The following is a 12,012-nucleotide window of genomic DNA, read 5'->3' on the forward strand; positions in this document are numbered from 1 at the left end:
GGCGATTGACACAAGTGGAAATGGAAGCGAATGTGCGGACCTAGTCCTGTGCTTATTTGAAGGTCTTGGCGGGCACATAGTTCCTTGATGGCACAAAGGAGGAGGTGGCCTGCTGCACGAAGGAGTTCTGCTGCTGGCTCACAACTGGCGACTGGACAATGGTCTGCACCTGAGGCTGCTGCTGGACGATAGTCTGGATGTGCGGCTGCTGTTGGATAATGGTTGAGCCCTGAGTCTTCTGGGACACAAAGCTACCCAGGTTGAGGGATCCACCCGAAACGCTAGTGATGGGGGCAACACCCTCGTCCGAGATGTGAGTGGCTCCTCCCAAGGCATCGTATTGGGCCTGGATCTCCTGCTGGGCACGCTGGGCCTCCTCCTGGGTCTTGTACTTGATGAAGTATACCTCGGGCTTGTGCACCTTGTTCTCGGTCTGGGTGACTTGCAGCTGCTGCTGGATCTCCGTGAGATCGGGCTTCTTGGAGAGCACGTAGATGACAGTCTTCTCCTCGTTACTGGACTGAGCTCGCTTCAGGGCGGCGGCGGTGTACTTCAGGTTCTGGGTCGGCGCCTTGATGAACACAATGCGGTAGTTCTTGCGAATGGGCAGGTTATCCAGCTGAGGCTCGTCCTGGCGCACCTCCTCAGTGTCCTCGGGGGCAGAGTGGATGTAGATATCCTTGGTCACGATGGCAGGACGCTGCACATACTGGGTCTGAACGATCTGCTGAGGCTGCTGCTGGTGCTGCTGCTGGTGGTACACGACCTGTTGAGTCTGAGGCTGCTGCACGGTGTTGATAAAGTTCTGCTGAGGCTGAGCAATGGGCAGAGGTGCGGAAACGGGAATGGAAACGGGAGCTGGAGCTGGAGCGGGAATGGATTGGACAGTCTGAATGGCTGGCTGCTGGGCCTGGACACTGATCTGAGTCAGGGCTGGTGCTGAGTAGATTCCACTGGGCGAGACGGGCGTCTGCGGCCGAAGGTTGCCAATGGGCAGGGCGGGACCCTGGGCCTGGTACTTGTATCCCTGAGGAGCGGCTGCGGCGAAAGCTGCCAGACACTGTAGGGACAAAAACAGGTGATTAGATGCTGCAAGGCTTGAAGAGTGATCCAATCGCTTACCACTAGAACGACAATCGGTTTCATTTTTCACTTCGTACTCTCTGAGCTGCAAAGGTCGACTGATGCCCTAGCCACCCGATATCACTGTTTTTATAATGCAGCAACTTTAGCTGGTTGGTGCTACCAACGCATTAGAAATGATATTTAATTTCCAAGAGAAAGAAAGAAATATTTAGGCGCAACCATAAAATGATCGAATCTATTGTCGCCCGAACCACTCCGTATAACATATGTAACTGGCTTCGTTAGTCGATTACCAAATCACGGATCCATCCGTGTTCCCAGACCCAATGTTGAAAGGCACGGGCTGGCTGTTATCTAACGCAGAGTCTGGCTCTGGCTCTGGCTCGGACACCAACGTCGAGCTCACATTTGAATAATTGTCTAATATTCCCCCCATTGTCAGCTCTGCATCTATATAAATGCAAAATATTAATCGTTAAGGCGCCACTTCGATTGACAAAACGGGGCTGAAAGAAAGAAAGTAATTTCCTATCCACCTACCCAAACGAACACCCATTCGCGGTGTGAGGAACGATCTGCATTCATTATCGCAAGATGCGAGCAGTGGCCACCAGATGTGTCTGGCGATGGGGCACCGGCGTCTTTAAACTGGTATGAGGCATAAATTAATCTATAGTTTATTTTCATCCAACCGAAAAACAAACCATGAATTTGTAATATTTCCTTTGACACTTGCCTATAGTTTAATTGAATAGCTAGACTTTATAGTGGGAATACTTTAAAATCCCATATATACGTTATATGATAAAACATATCTGTAGACAGTAAACTCTTTCTAATTTTAAAAACATTGATGGTTTAAGAGGAGATAAATAGAGAGAATAAAGGAAGAAGTTCATGAGTTTAAAGATAACATAGATGTCTTAAGCAATTTAATATAGTTAATACTAATCATTCTTAGTTTAAAAATATTATAGGATATATATTTTGTTCCCTTATGACCATCTCTGCTCTATTATCATCAAGAGACCTCACAAGTGGTTCGGAATTACTGATAGAAATTTCATACATGTAGTTATTTCTGTATAGACGCACAAATAGGGCTGAGATGCAGTCTCGACCTGAATAATATCAATAAAAAGGTCTCGTGTCTATCACAATATAAAAATTGGGAGCGTAGCGGGGAATCCCTCGGCTAGCACAGCGTGATCCTGCGTATACGTAATGCGTATATGTGATGCGTATACGTAATAAGTAAACATGATGCGTATACGTAATGCGTATACATGATGCGTATACGTAATGCGTATGTGTAACGTAATTATCATAGTTAATCATCGTAGAACTTAAAGCAAGATCTTGACCTTGCGTATACGTAATGCGTATACGTAATATGTATATTATATTATAAGACTGTTTTTTAAATTTTTTATTTTACCATACAGATTGTCAAACATTTTCATAAAACTCAGTCCGGCCTAGTCATCGCTCCATGTCGTTTGTTCGATCCAATCCAAGTAGGACGACACTCGGGTGTAAACGGATGGATAATTACTGCGACAAAAGACCCCATACGAGGTGATACCGATTAGATGATAGTGGATTCTGTGCCGTCGTCGGCGACCAGGAAGATTAAGCTGCAAAGGACCACCAGAGTCGCCCTGACAAGTGTCTCAGTTGAGATTGTAGTCCTGACCGCAAATCTGGCTATCAAGGACGCCATTAGGGGTCTCCGCGAGGGCCGGCAGCTCCTGGTTGCACTCTGCATTCGGCACTATGGTCAGATTGAGATTCGTGAGACGGTTCGTCATGGGCTTGGTGAAGCTCGTTGCTCCATATCCCATTGCGAATGCAATTGTTGTTGGCAGCTCCGAGTAGATCCACAAGCGTATGGGCCTGACGTACACCGTTAATCTTTCAGAGACAACCAAAACAATATATATATACATATAGCAGGGCAAAACCAGACTGACTTTTGGGATTACTCACTCAACTTTGCTCTCAAGCTTCAACAGGGCTATATCGTAGTAGTAGAAGTCTTTGTTGTAATCGGGATGCGTGATTATTTCCTGTATCCGCATCAGTTGTGGCTCCACATTCCGCTCCTCGGCGACCAAATTTAGATCCCCGATGCGCACCCAATTGGGGGCCAAGCTTAAGGAAAAATATTGGTACTCACGGAAGATTGGATCAGCGGATTTCTAAATGCTCACTCGTATATGGAAGTACAATGGGCAGCGGTTAGTACAAAATTTTCGCTTATCAGGCTACCGCCGCACTTGTACTCGACTTGACCTCCGCCAGCCTCAAAGCCCACGGCTGCCTGTGAAAAAACAGATTTGACGGGTTCTGGTTAAGCAGCACAGCAGCAGCAATTAGGCTTTCTGTACCATATGGGGGTATTCACCAGGTCTGACCAGTATACGGCCATCAAAATCCGCGTCATTTGCGTCGGCAGCCACAGCCGTGTCATTGGGGAAGATCTGCTCAACGTACTGTGAGTATTCTTGGGATGTGATCAAGGATATGACTCAGGAGTCAAACAAAGCAAGATTTGAAGCTACTTACTCTCTTCACATATGCGACGGCGCTGGTTTTTCTTCTTTTTGAAGCCCCAGGGTGGCGGTGGAAAGGGTTGCCCTGGTTTCGGAGGCGGTGGATGGTGCTTGGGCTTAGGCTTGGGCCGATTCTCCTCGCCTCCGTATCTAAAGTCATTTATGTGATACCACATCTTCTCCGACGACTCGTTAGATCCATTATCGGAGTCGGGAAAGAGTATGTCTTTTTCCACAGGAAAGTAAATCGAAGATTTTTCGGGCAGCCCTGGTTGACCCCTAGGGGGTGGTGGGTGAGCAGCTTCAAAGGCGGCCAGATAGCATAGCCCAAAAAATAAAAACAGCGCCAGAGACAACAAAGCCATTTCGGAGGCTCTGTGAACGCGACGAGAGTCGGGAGCAAACTAAATCCCATACCGAAGACGCACAGCCTTATCAACGCAGGGTTTTAAATGTTTTAAGACTCACAAAAATTATAAAATTTATTTCCAGCAGGCACATTAAAAGTTGACTCTTAAATTTGATGGGTTTATAACATTAGCCGTGAGTGGAGCGTGCACTTGTGTGGTTCCGCCGATCTGGTTCTGGTACTGAGCAATGATTGCTCGCTGAATGGCCTCCAGATCCTGGTCATTACGATACCGCAGCACGGACACAGAGGGAGCGTTATCCACGGGCTTGGAGATGACAGAGGAAGCCGTCAGGGCGAGCACAGCACACAATAGGATAACCTGCCAGTGGGTCTTTTAACATAGTAACACTTTCGGCCGTAGAATATTTATTGACTTACACTTGTCGCCTTCATTCTGTCGCAAATCTTAGTTTAGACTAAAAAGCGCGCCTGGAGCCTCAGGCGTTTTTATACCCAAATTATAAGGCATCTCGACTTATTCATAATTTGCAACAATGAACTCGAACAACTTGTACTAAACCCGTTTTCGAATTTATTCGCTGCTAACTGGTAGCTAGACAAAGTTGGGATAAATAAGTCGACGGCTGGCGTTTGATCTAAGAGCTGTGAATAAATATATGTATTTATGGTTCAAGTTCAAAATTAGTTGAATACATTTTGCCACTGTCGGTCCACATTGCACCGAATGTAAGACAAGTCTTAATTATATTCATTTTGGTTGCTTCTTTTTATAAATATTTTGTGAGCAGGCAAATAAGAAAGCCGAAGAGAACTTGAAAATCTAAGCAAAAACTAGTTTTCTCGACTGTAAGATACCCAGTATTAAAATTAAAAGAAAAGATAAGCCAGAATGATCCTAAGATTATAAAATAATACTTGATTGAATCGTAAATCTCAAGAATATAAACATTGTTCATTTTTACCCATGTGCACTTATATAAAACTCTCCTCCAAAATGCTTTAATTTACCAATAAAGATTTCTAAGAGATAAAAACTTGTAACACAGTATATATGTACATACATTGCAAAGTTGTTTGTTTTATTATAAAGTTATATCATAATAGAAGTTTTAGTAAGGCAAAAACAAACAAAATTTTTGGTACATTTTGCTGAGAATTAAAGTATTAACCCTAGACCTCATTGTTTGCATCTAAAACCTTCTGTTTGACGTCTTCGTAGGATTGCAGATTCTGTAGATGATCGAAAAATAAAATAAAAGTTAAAACTAAGCAATTGTATACTGTATTGTAGTTAACAAAAAAAAGCATGATGAAAATGTATTAGTATTCTACTTACGAATCGGAATGTCGATAGTTTTAAACATGCAAAGTGACGTTACTAAGTTCAGATAATGTTAAGTAGCAAAACTTGACGAACACCAACGAGTATTTAAGAACGAGAGAAATGGGTTAAGACAATCCTCCGCACACTAACCTGCCAGTAGGTATCGTCCCACTCGGGGAACATTCGCTTGAAGACTCGCGGCTCCTGTCCCTGAGGAACACGGATTATGCTCACGGTGGCCATGGAGCGATCAGTGGGCTCTAATCTGATATAGCGCTGTGGGACGATAATCATAATTAATAACAAAACAAATAGTTTAAATTGGCATTCAGCTTACCTTAGCCATGTCCAGAATCTTGGCGTTTTCCTCCTCAGAGGCGCCAGAACCAACCCACAGATAGATCTCATCACCGGCATCCAGCAACATGACATCATCAGAGTCCAAATCCTCTTGCTCGTACTTGGCCACTTCCTCGACCTTCACCAATCCATTGACAGTGAGGCGGCAGTGGAAGAGGCGCGGCTCCAGGAGCGGGCGACCATGATCAACCAAGCTGCGGTCATATTGACCCTCGCCATTCAAGTCTTCCCAGAAGTCATCGGGTTCGGCTCCCTCCTCGACCTGCTCTAGCTCGGCATCGTCCCAGTAGTGAGCGAAGCGCTCCAATGCTGCATTTTTCTCGAAAGTAGAGGCGCCCAAGCCGTTCCAAATGTAGATCTTGTGCGACTTGGCAGAGACGAGGGCAAAGGCATCTCCAGAGGCCAATGACGAACTGTCGGCGGGCACTTCGCTGGCGTGAATATCGCTCTCAACGGTTCCGCGAATGCGGAACAGCTGTGCCGTCACTGGCAGAGCGGTGTAGGAGGCTAGGAGCTTACCCTTGAAGATCTTATAGAAATGACGAGGTTCATGGCCCTGAGTGGTCAGCACAAGAAGAGCGTTCTTCTCAACGGCGAGGGCAAGACCATCCTGGAAAGCGCGCTCCTTGACGTCGGCGGTGGTTTTAGCTCCCTGCCACACGTAGACAATGGAACCCTGTTCCCCATTGTTGGCCTCGTAGTTGTAAGTGAGAACGTAGGAGCCAAAGCCCAGAAGAGGTAGGTTATCCTCGAAGGGAACGGTGTTGACCAGGATCTCACTGGAGCCTGCCTTCGCCACATATTGTGTGATGGTTTCAATAGCGTTTTGGCCATGATCCGGCATAAATCCAATGGCGCGACCGCCGCTCTTCTTTAGCTGAGTCACCACAGCATCAATCTCGTCGACATCAATGGAGTCATCGGATCCCATGGCCAAAGCCGAGCGGATGAGACGAGTGTGCGACATGCCAGCATCACGCCAGGTGGCAAAGTACTGCTTGAACGGAGCGGATTCGGCGCCCTCCACGATTCGGTGGATTTGAGTCCAGGCCGGGTACTTCTTGGTGCGCAAGAACTCCTGTGCCTTAGCCATGGCGTCGGTCTTCTCCTTCTGCGTAGCACCCTTTCCGACCCACACAAAGATGCCAGAGCCAGTGTCCAGAATGAAACAGTCGCGTGTATCGAGCATGGCCTGGGTCAGAGGCTTTTGGCCAATCGTGTCAACCACCAGCTTGCCACTAGCATCGCTGATCTTGTAGAGAGTGACGGCGGCAGCGTCGGTCCTCTCAAAGGCTCCATCCTCCTCGGCCGTCGACTCCTCGGGCACCTGGTCGGCAGAGCCGGATCCAAGCACATCAAAGAACTGCTGCTTGTCCGCGTCAGTGCTGAAGTCATCGATGATCTGGACACGGGCACGTCCGTTGTGATCCTGGTCCCTGATCTGGTTAGCAGCACTGATCGCCTTGAGCTTCTCCACGCGCTTGGCCTGGGCACCCACATAGACATAGATATCGTTGCCAGCATCCAAAATGAAGCAATCTCCTTTGTTCATGGACGATACGGATAGGTTCACCTGTCGGACACGAACGTTGCGCTTGCCCTTGACCTGGAAGAGACGCTTCTGTCCCTGAGCGTTAATCTCCACGTGCTTGAAGCCAGTTCCAACTCCTCCCTGCTCGTAGCGAACGCCTAAGTGGAGGAATAAATTGATAAATAAATCGTTTAAATAGCTATGATTGATATTACCATTCTTAAAGTAGCCAAGGAACAACTGAGATTCGTGGTCTTGCACTTCACGATGCTGAACAGGAGCTCCGTTCAACAAGTCATCCAACTGAACGGTGAGAATAGCAGCAGCTCCAGCCTCATCGGTAGAGGTCTCGGATCCTAGCCAGAAATGTACGTCCCAGGAGAGTTTCTTGTCTTTCTTGTTTTCAATTGTCTTAAAAAGGTAAATTGAAGGATATATATTTTTAATGCCATATAAATTAATTAGAAGCTGCTCGACGATCTAGATACGATTTTTTCCTTTGGAATTTAAAAATTAGTAAATCTGAAAACAAAATTTTTTCAAATATCACAACTAAGCCAAAAATCCATTCATTTCAATTTGGAAACCTTTTCTGATAAAGTATAAAGAATTAATCGCAGAATATATGAATCTACAAATAAGGGCCTAATGATCTTTGTTATTTAAACATCTTGATGAAACCTTCATTCTAAATTTTTTATGAATCATAACAATCTGTTTCGCCTATATTTCCGGATAAGACGTAAGCACATTTTAATGTCATTTTATAAAGACTATATGATTAATGTTTATTTCCCCTGAAACAATTAGATATTATCATGGATTAAGAGGCTTTTGCAATTGTATTCGTAAAAAAGTATTTTCAACCGCACAAAGAATATTTACATATATCTTCCTAAAGTGTCAACAACCTCCGATATGACATTCTTAATTTTTAGGCAAAATTAGTTAAATATTTAATACTAAAACAATTACTTACATTTAGAATAATAAATGAGTCTCCAGTGTAGAACTTGCCATAGTTATTTTTCGGATAAGCAACGGGTTCGAAGTTCTGGAAAACGTCAAATAAATTATGTGAGAAAATAAGGAATGAATGTTTATTAAATGAGTGTTTGGAAATTCTGTACAATTCGTTCTATTTATATGCACAGTCAAAATATTTATTCTAGGAAGCGCCTCATGCTTCGCATTAAAAAGTGAGAGCATCCGATCCCCCAAAGTTCATAAATTTCGTTAATGTCCGAGTTAATTAACCCGAGAAGCGATATATACATAGCGCAATATAGTATATAGTACACTTTCCATTTACGAACATGTGGCAGCCACCCTGCGTGAATTTAGCATAGAAAATGGAAAATCAGCAACTCTGATGGCACGAGCCACGAATGGGGACCATGCTCCACCCGCTTTTCCCGCCGCTTGACGACTGCACGAGCTCTCCTGCAGAGGCAACGCATTCGTGCGTGGGCGATGAAGTCTAGCCAAGCGATGTAAACAAGCGCCAGCTATTTATTTATATACACTCTTCTTTGAACTTGCACAAAAGTGAAATTAAAGCCGAAAATACACTAAATTTACCTCGATACGCCAGATCTCCAGGCCGGGAGATTGGCCAGCATTGGCGAAAGCCGGATGCATAATGCGTCTGCCGGGCTGTTTGCTGTTCTGACCCGAGGGCTGGATCTGGCCGGTTTGAACGGGGAACGCGGGACGAGCGTTGAAGGTGCCGGCTGAGGACAGACTGGCCGATAGGGTAACCAGTACCAGCAGGCTGAAAGTACGAAAGCATATAGATAAGTCTTATCCGATTATCATTATTTGTTTTCGCCGTTCCCTAATCGAAGGGTTGCAAAAAGTTTACATGGTTGTAAATGGTTTTTATAGCGTTGGGGATGGTTTATTTGCTATAATTCGTTTTGGCAACCTTGAATCCTTTCGATGAAACATATCATTAATGAGATTGGAAATCTCTCTAAAACACTATGGCTCCAAGCTTTGAACCATTTATTAAAGTTAATGTCAAAATATGGCTTCATACACTTTCATCTAGATTTCTGAATCGACAATCACATCCATATATCTCCATAAGTGAAACGCGACCATAAAAGGTCATAAAAAATAGACACACCAAAAATGTCACATGCTTTTAAGGAGAGCCCCAACAATGAGTAACAATTGTACAGTACAAACACATGTATCAATGCAATGTCTATTCTGGAGCTCCCAAAATTATTCCACTTCTAACACGCCTTCTGACAAACTCATTAGCGGCTTTAATTGCCCTGCCAGAGGGTAAACCTCTTACCAACGCACTTACATTTCACAAAACCAGATATTTTTACTGACGGTTGGCGTGTGCGTCAGCTTCTACCACTATTGTTTACACTTTTTTTAACCGACTCGGAGAAAATCTTGGGAACTTTAATGAAGCTTCTGGACAGCGAACTGCTCGCTTGCATTACCTTATGATGACTGCCATGGTGGCGTCGTCTGGCGCTGCCTTTTCGCGATTCTCTTTCTCGTGTCGTCGGCGGCGGCGCGGTGGTGTCGGAGGCGGGGAGATCCCCGAGAGCTTTGTTTATTGTTGCGATAAATATAAATATGCGTATATAGTGTGCGCTTTCATATACTCTATATGTAGGTTTGTATTCTGCTTTTGTTTTTATCGCACTGTTTGTTGTTCGGGCCAAACAGAGATGATTGTTCCAGCTGATCCCAGTGAGGAGTGTTTGAACTGGAAATAATAAGGTAATTGTTTTATTAGTTAGATAGTTTAAATAGATTTATACGTTTCTTACTAAATTGGCCTATTTATGATCTCGTCGATAATGGAACAAAATCAAGTTCAAAAGATATGAGAGAATGCCGCCTATGAGATACCCGGAACATAAAGCTTTGTTCAATTTATGAAGAATAAAAAACAATGCAATTATTTGCAGGATTTTTAACCTAATGTTTGGAAAAGGACGAATCATTTGAGCCGTGTGCGATAACCATATCGTTATACCTATATTGTCTTTTTTTAACCTGTGTTTATTATCCAACTGCTTTTAGATAGGGTCAGTAATAATAATCAATAACGTATAGTTTATGTGATCTTAGTTGCCTTTTTCAGCGTGTAACATACATATAAGATTGTTTTTATACTATAATACCCCTGGACACGATATAACAACTGTTTTTCACCATCGACAGAAACCTAAAACTAGTTAAAAGTTAGATGAATAAGGTATACGTAGTAGTCATACCAACATTGGATAAAATTAAAACTAAGGAAAAATCATTATTTATAGTGAGCAAGACTTGTTTGTCCTAATTTTTAAGATATGAAATACCCTTTACATTTGATATAAAAAATTTGCTATAAGAAAAGATTACCTTTCTTTTTTAACCAATAACAGCAACATATATGTATACATAAGCATGTATTCGTATATACGTGAGCATATATTTACGTTTCATGTTGAAAAGTTATAATCCCATCTGATATGATATCACTTTTATATCAACAATGTAAAATCTGATTTTTGGATAGCGTAAGGCCACCTGTCGAAGCTGTGAACCAAATGTCAGCACGCATGCTTTTACAAACTGCTTTTCAGATAATTAGTTTTGCGACATTGCGACTTGACTCATCTGGGATGATATCATGATTGCCAAGGCCAAATGGGAAGTTCCTGCAGGTCTTTCTTGCCAAAAGGTATAACCCAAAAAAAATATAGGCCTTGTTCCCGTTACCTTAATGCCATTAAAAAACGTGTATTCCTTAAAAGTATAAACGTGAAAGTATGTTCCTAATCCGAATCTTAAACTAAAGATATAAGGGTAAACTAGTACAATAGTTCCTATGTCAGCTTTAGACTATAACCGAACAATTCTCTAGGTTATTAAACTTGAACTAGATACATATGTACATGCACCCGAAGGCAAGAGTTCTGAGTTAATAACTTGTAAACTTTCATAAAAACTGGCAGTGATGCTGATCAAGTTTTTATAGCATTTGCTCCTTAAATGCTTTGCAAACTTGTGAATAAAATTTAAATTCCCTGCTAAGGTATAGAAAGTATTTGGAAACGGGAACAGGGCTGTTTATTTTATTTCAACCGAACGTGTACATATGTACAATGTTCGTATTTGCCTTTTTTGAGATCACGATTCTCCCCAGGCAGTACTCATAAATATTATCAACGGGTTTCGAATATCAATTATGTTTATTTATGTGTACCTATGTATGCTTTTGTGTATTTATGCCCAAACAAATATTGTTGTTAACGCAAACCAGCTCATCAGGCTCATCAATCACAATTAATAGGAAGTTTGAGGTGTCACAAAAAGTTTAAAAGTAATTTAGAACCAGATTAGTTAGTTTTTAAAAAATGTTTAGAATTAGAGAATAATTACTAATACATTTTTTATTGAAAAATAATATTATTTATTTAAAAAATAATCTTTAATTTGGAAGCTTAAGCTTTGACCGAAACTAGGAAATCCGCCAGAAAGTACGCAATAATTTGAGAATATGTTTTTTATATATTCGCTTCACATACACAAGTCTTTCCTAATCAAACGGTTTAACCTTAGTTCAGTGTTTACTTAAGCTTCAGCCTTTAGTTGATAAGATGAGCTCATTAATCTTTATACGTTTGGGCTGACCATCAACAGTAGCGATTTGTAAATACTTGCATTTTCATTTTTGTAATCAGACTAATTCTGTACGTAGTCTGGATTGTTTTTGTTCCCCTTTACTTAAGAATTTGCCCTAACATACAAGTATTTTAGC

The 12,012-nt window shown here is 42.6% G+C and overlaps 4 protein-coding genes across 5 annotated transcripts; all 4 read right to left on the reverse strand.

Annotated features, from left to right (window-relative positions):
- Positions 1-52: 52 nt before the first annotated feature.
- TwdlF (TweedleF) lies at positions 53-1,330 on the reverse strand. The gene is made up of 2 exons (XM_086831779.1): positions 1,123-1,330; positions 53-1,060 (listed from the first exon to the last, which is right to left on the reverse strand). Exons 1-2 carry the CDS (start codon positions 1,144-1,146, stop codon positions 53-55), a joined length of 1,032 nt encoding a protein of 343 aa, XP_086687905.1. The 5' UTR covers positions 1,147-1,330.
- Positions 1,331-2,500: 1,170 nt separating this feature from the next.
- On the reverse strand, positions 2,501-4,041 carry LOC110188436 (serine protease snk). The gene is made up of 5 exons (XM_020958163.2): positions 3,655-4,041; positions 3,477-3,592; positions 3,300-3,409; positions 3,076-3,240; positions 2,501-3,000 (listed from the first exon to the last, which is right to left on the reverse strand). The coding sequence occupies exons 1-5, from the start codon at positions 4,004-4,006 to the stop codon at positions 2,760-2,762; spliced, it is 984 nt and encodes a 327-aa protein (XP_020813822.2). The 5' UTR covers positions 4,007-4,041; the 3' UTR covers positions 2,501-2,759.
- Positions 4,042-4,141: 100 nt separating this feature from the next.
- LOC110188437 (uncharacterized) lies at positions 4,142-4,446 on the reverse strand. The gene is made up of 2 exons (XM_020958164.2): positions 4,432-4,446; positions 4,142-4,372 (listed from the first exon to the last, which is right to left on the reverse strand). Exons 1-2 carry the CDS (start codon positions 4,444-4,446, stop codon positions 4,142-4,144), a joined length of 246 nt encoding a protein of 81 aa, XP_020813823.2.
- A 626-nt stretch (positions 4,447-5,072) lies between these two features.
- Positions 5,073-9,982, reverse strand: Gel (Gelsolin). Of its 2 annotated transcripts, none has more exons than XM_020958234.2 (7): positions 9,695-9,982; positions 8,811-9,003; positions 8,209-8,283; positions 7,445-7,640; positions 5,676-7,387; positions 5,489-5,614; positions 5,073-5,244 (listed from the first exon to the last, which is right to left on the reverse strand). In XM_020958234.2, exons 1-7 carry the CDS (start codon positions 9,709-9,711, stop codon positions 5,185-5,187), a joined length of 2,379 nt encoding a protein of 792 aa, XP_020813893.2. In that variant the 5' UTR covers positions 9,712-9,982; the 3' UTR covers positions 5,073-5,184. The 2 variants fall into 2 exon arrangements, with proteins under 2 accessions (XP_020813893.2, XP_086687906.1); XM_086831780.1 differs by having other exon boundaries at positions 9,550-9,966.
- Positions 9,983-12,012: the final 2,030 nt, after the last annotated feature.

The sequence above is a fragment of the Drosophila serrata genome, unplaced genomic scaffold (assembly GCF_035046125.1).
Source record: "Drosophila serrata isolate PLE 108 unplaced genomic scaffold, ASM3504612v1 contig_241, whole genome shotgun sequence".
Lineage (NCBI taxonomy): Eukaryota > Metazoa > Arthropoda > Insecta > Diptera > Drosophilidae > Drosophila > Drosophila serrata.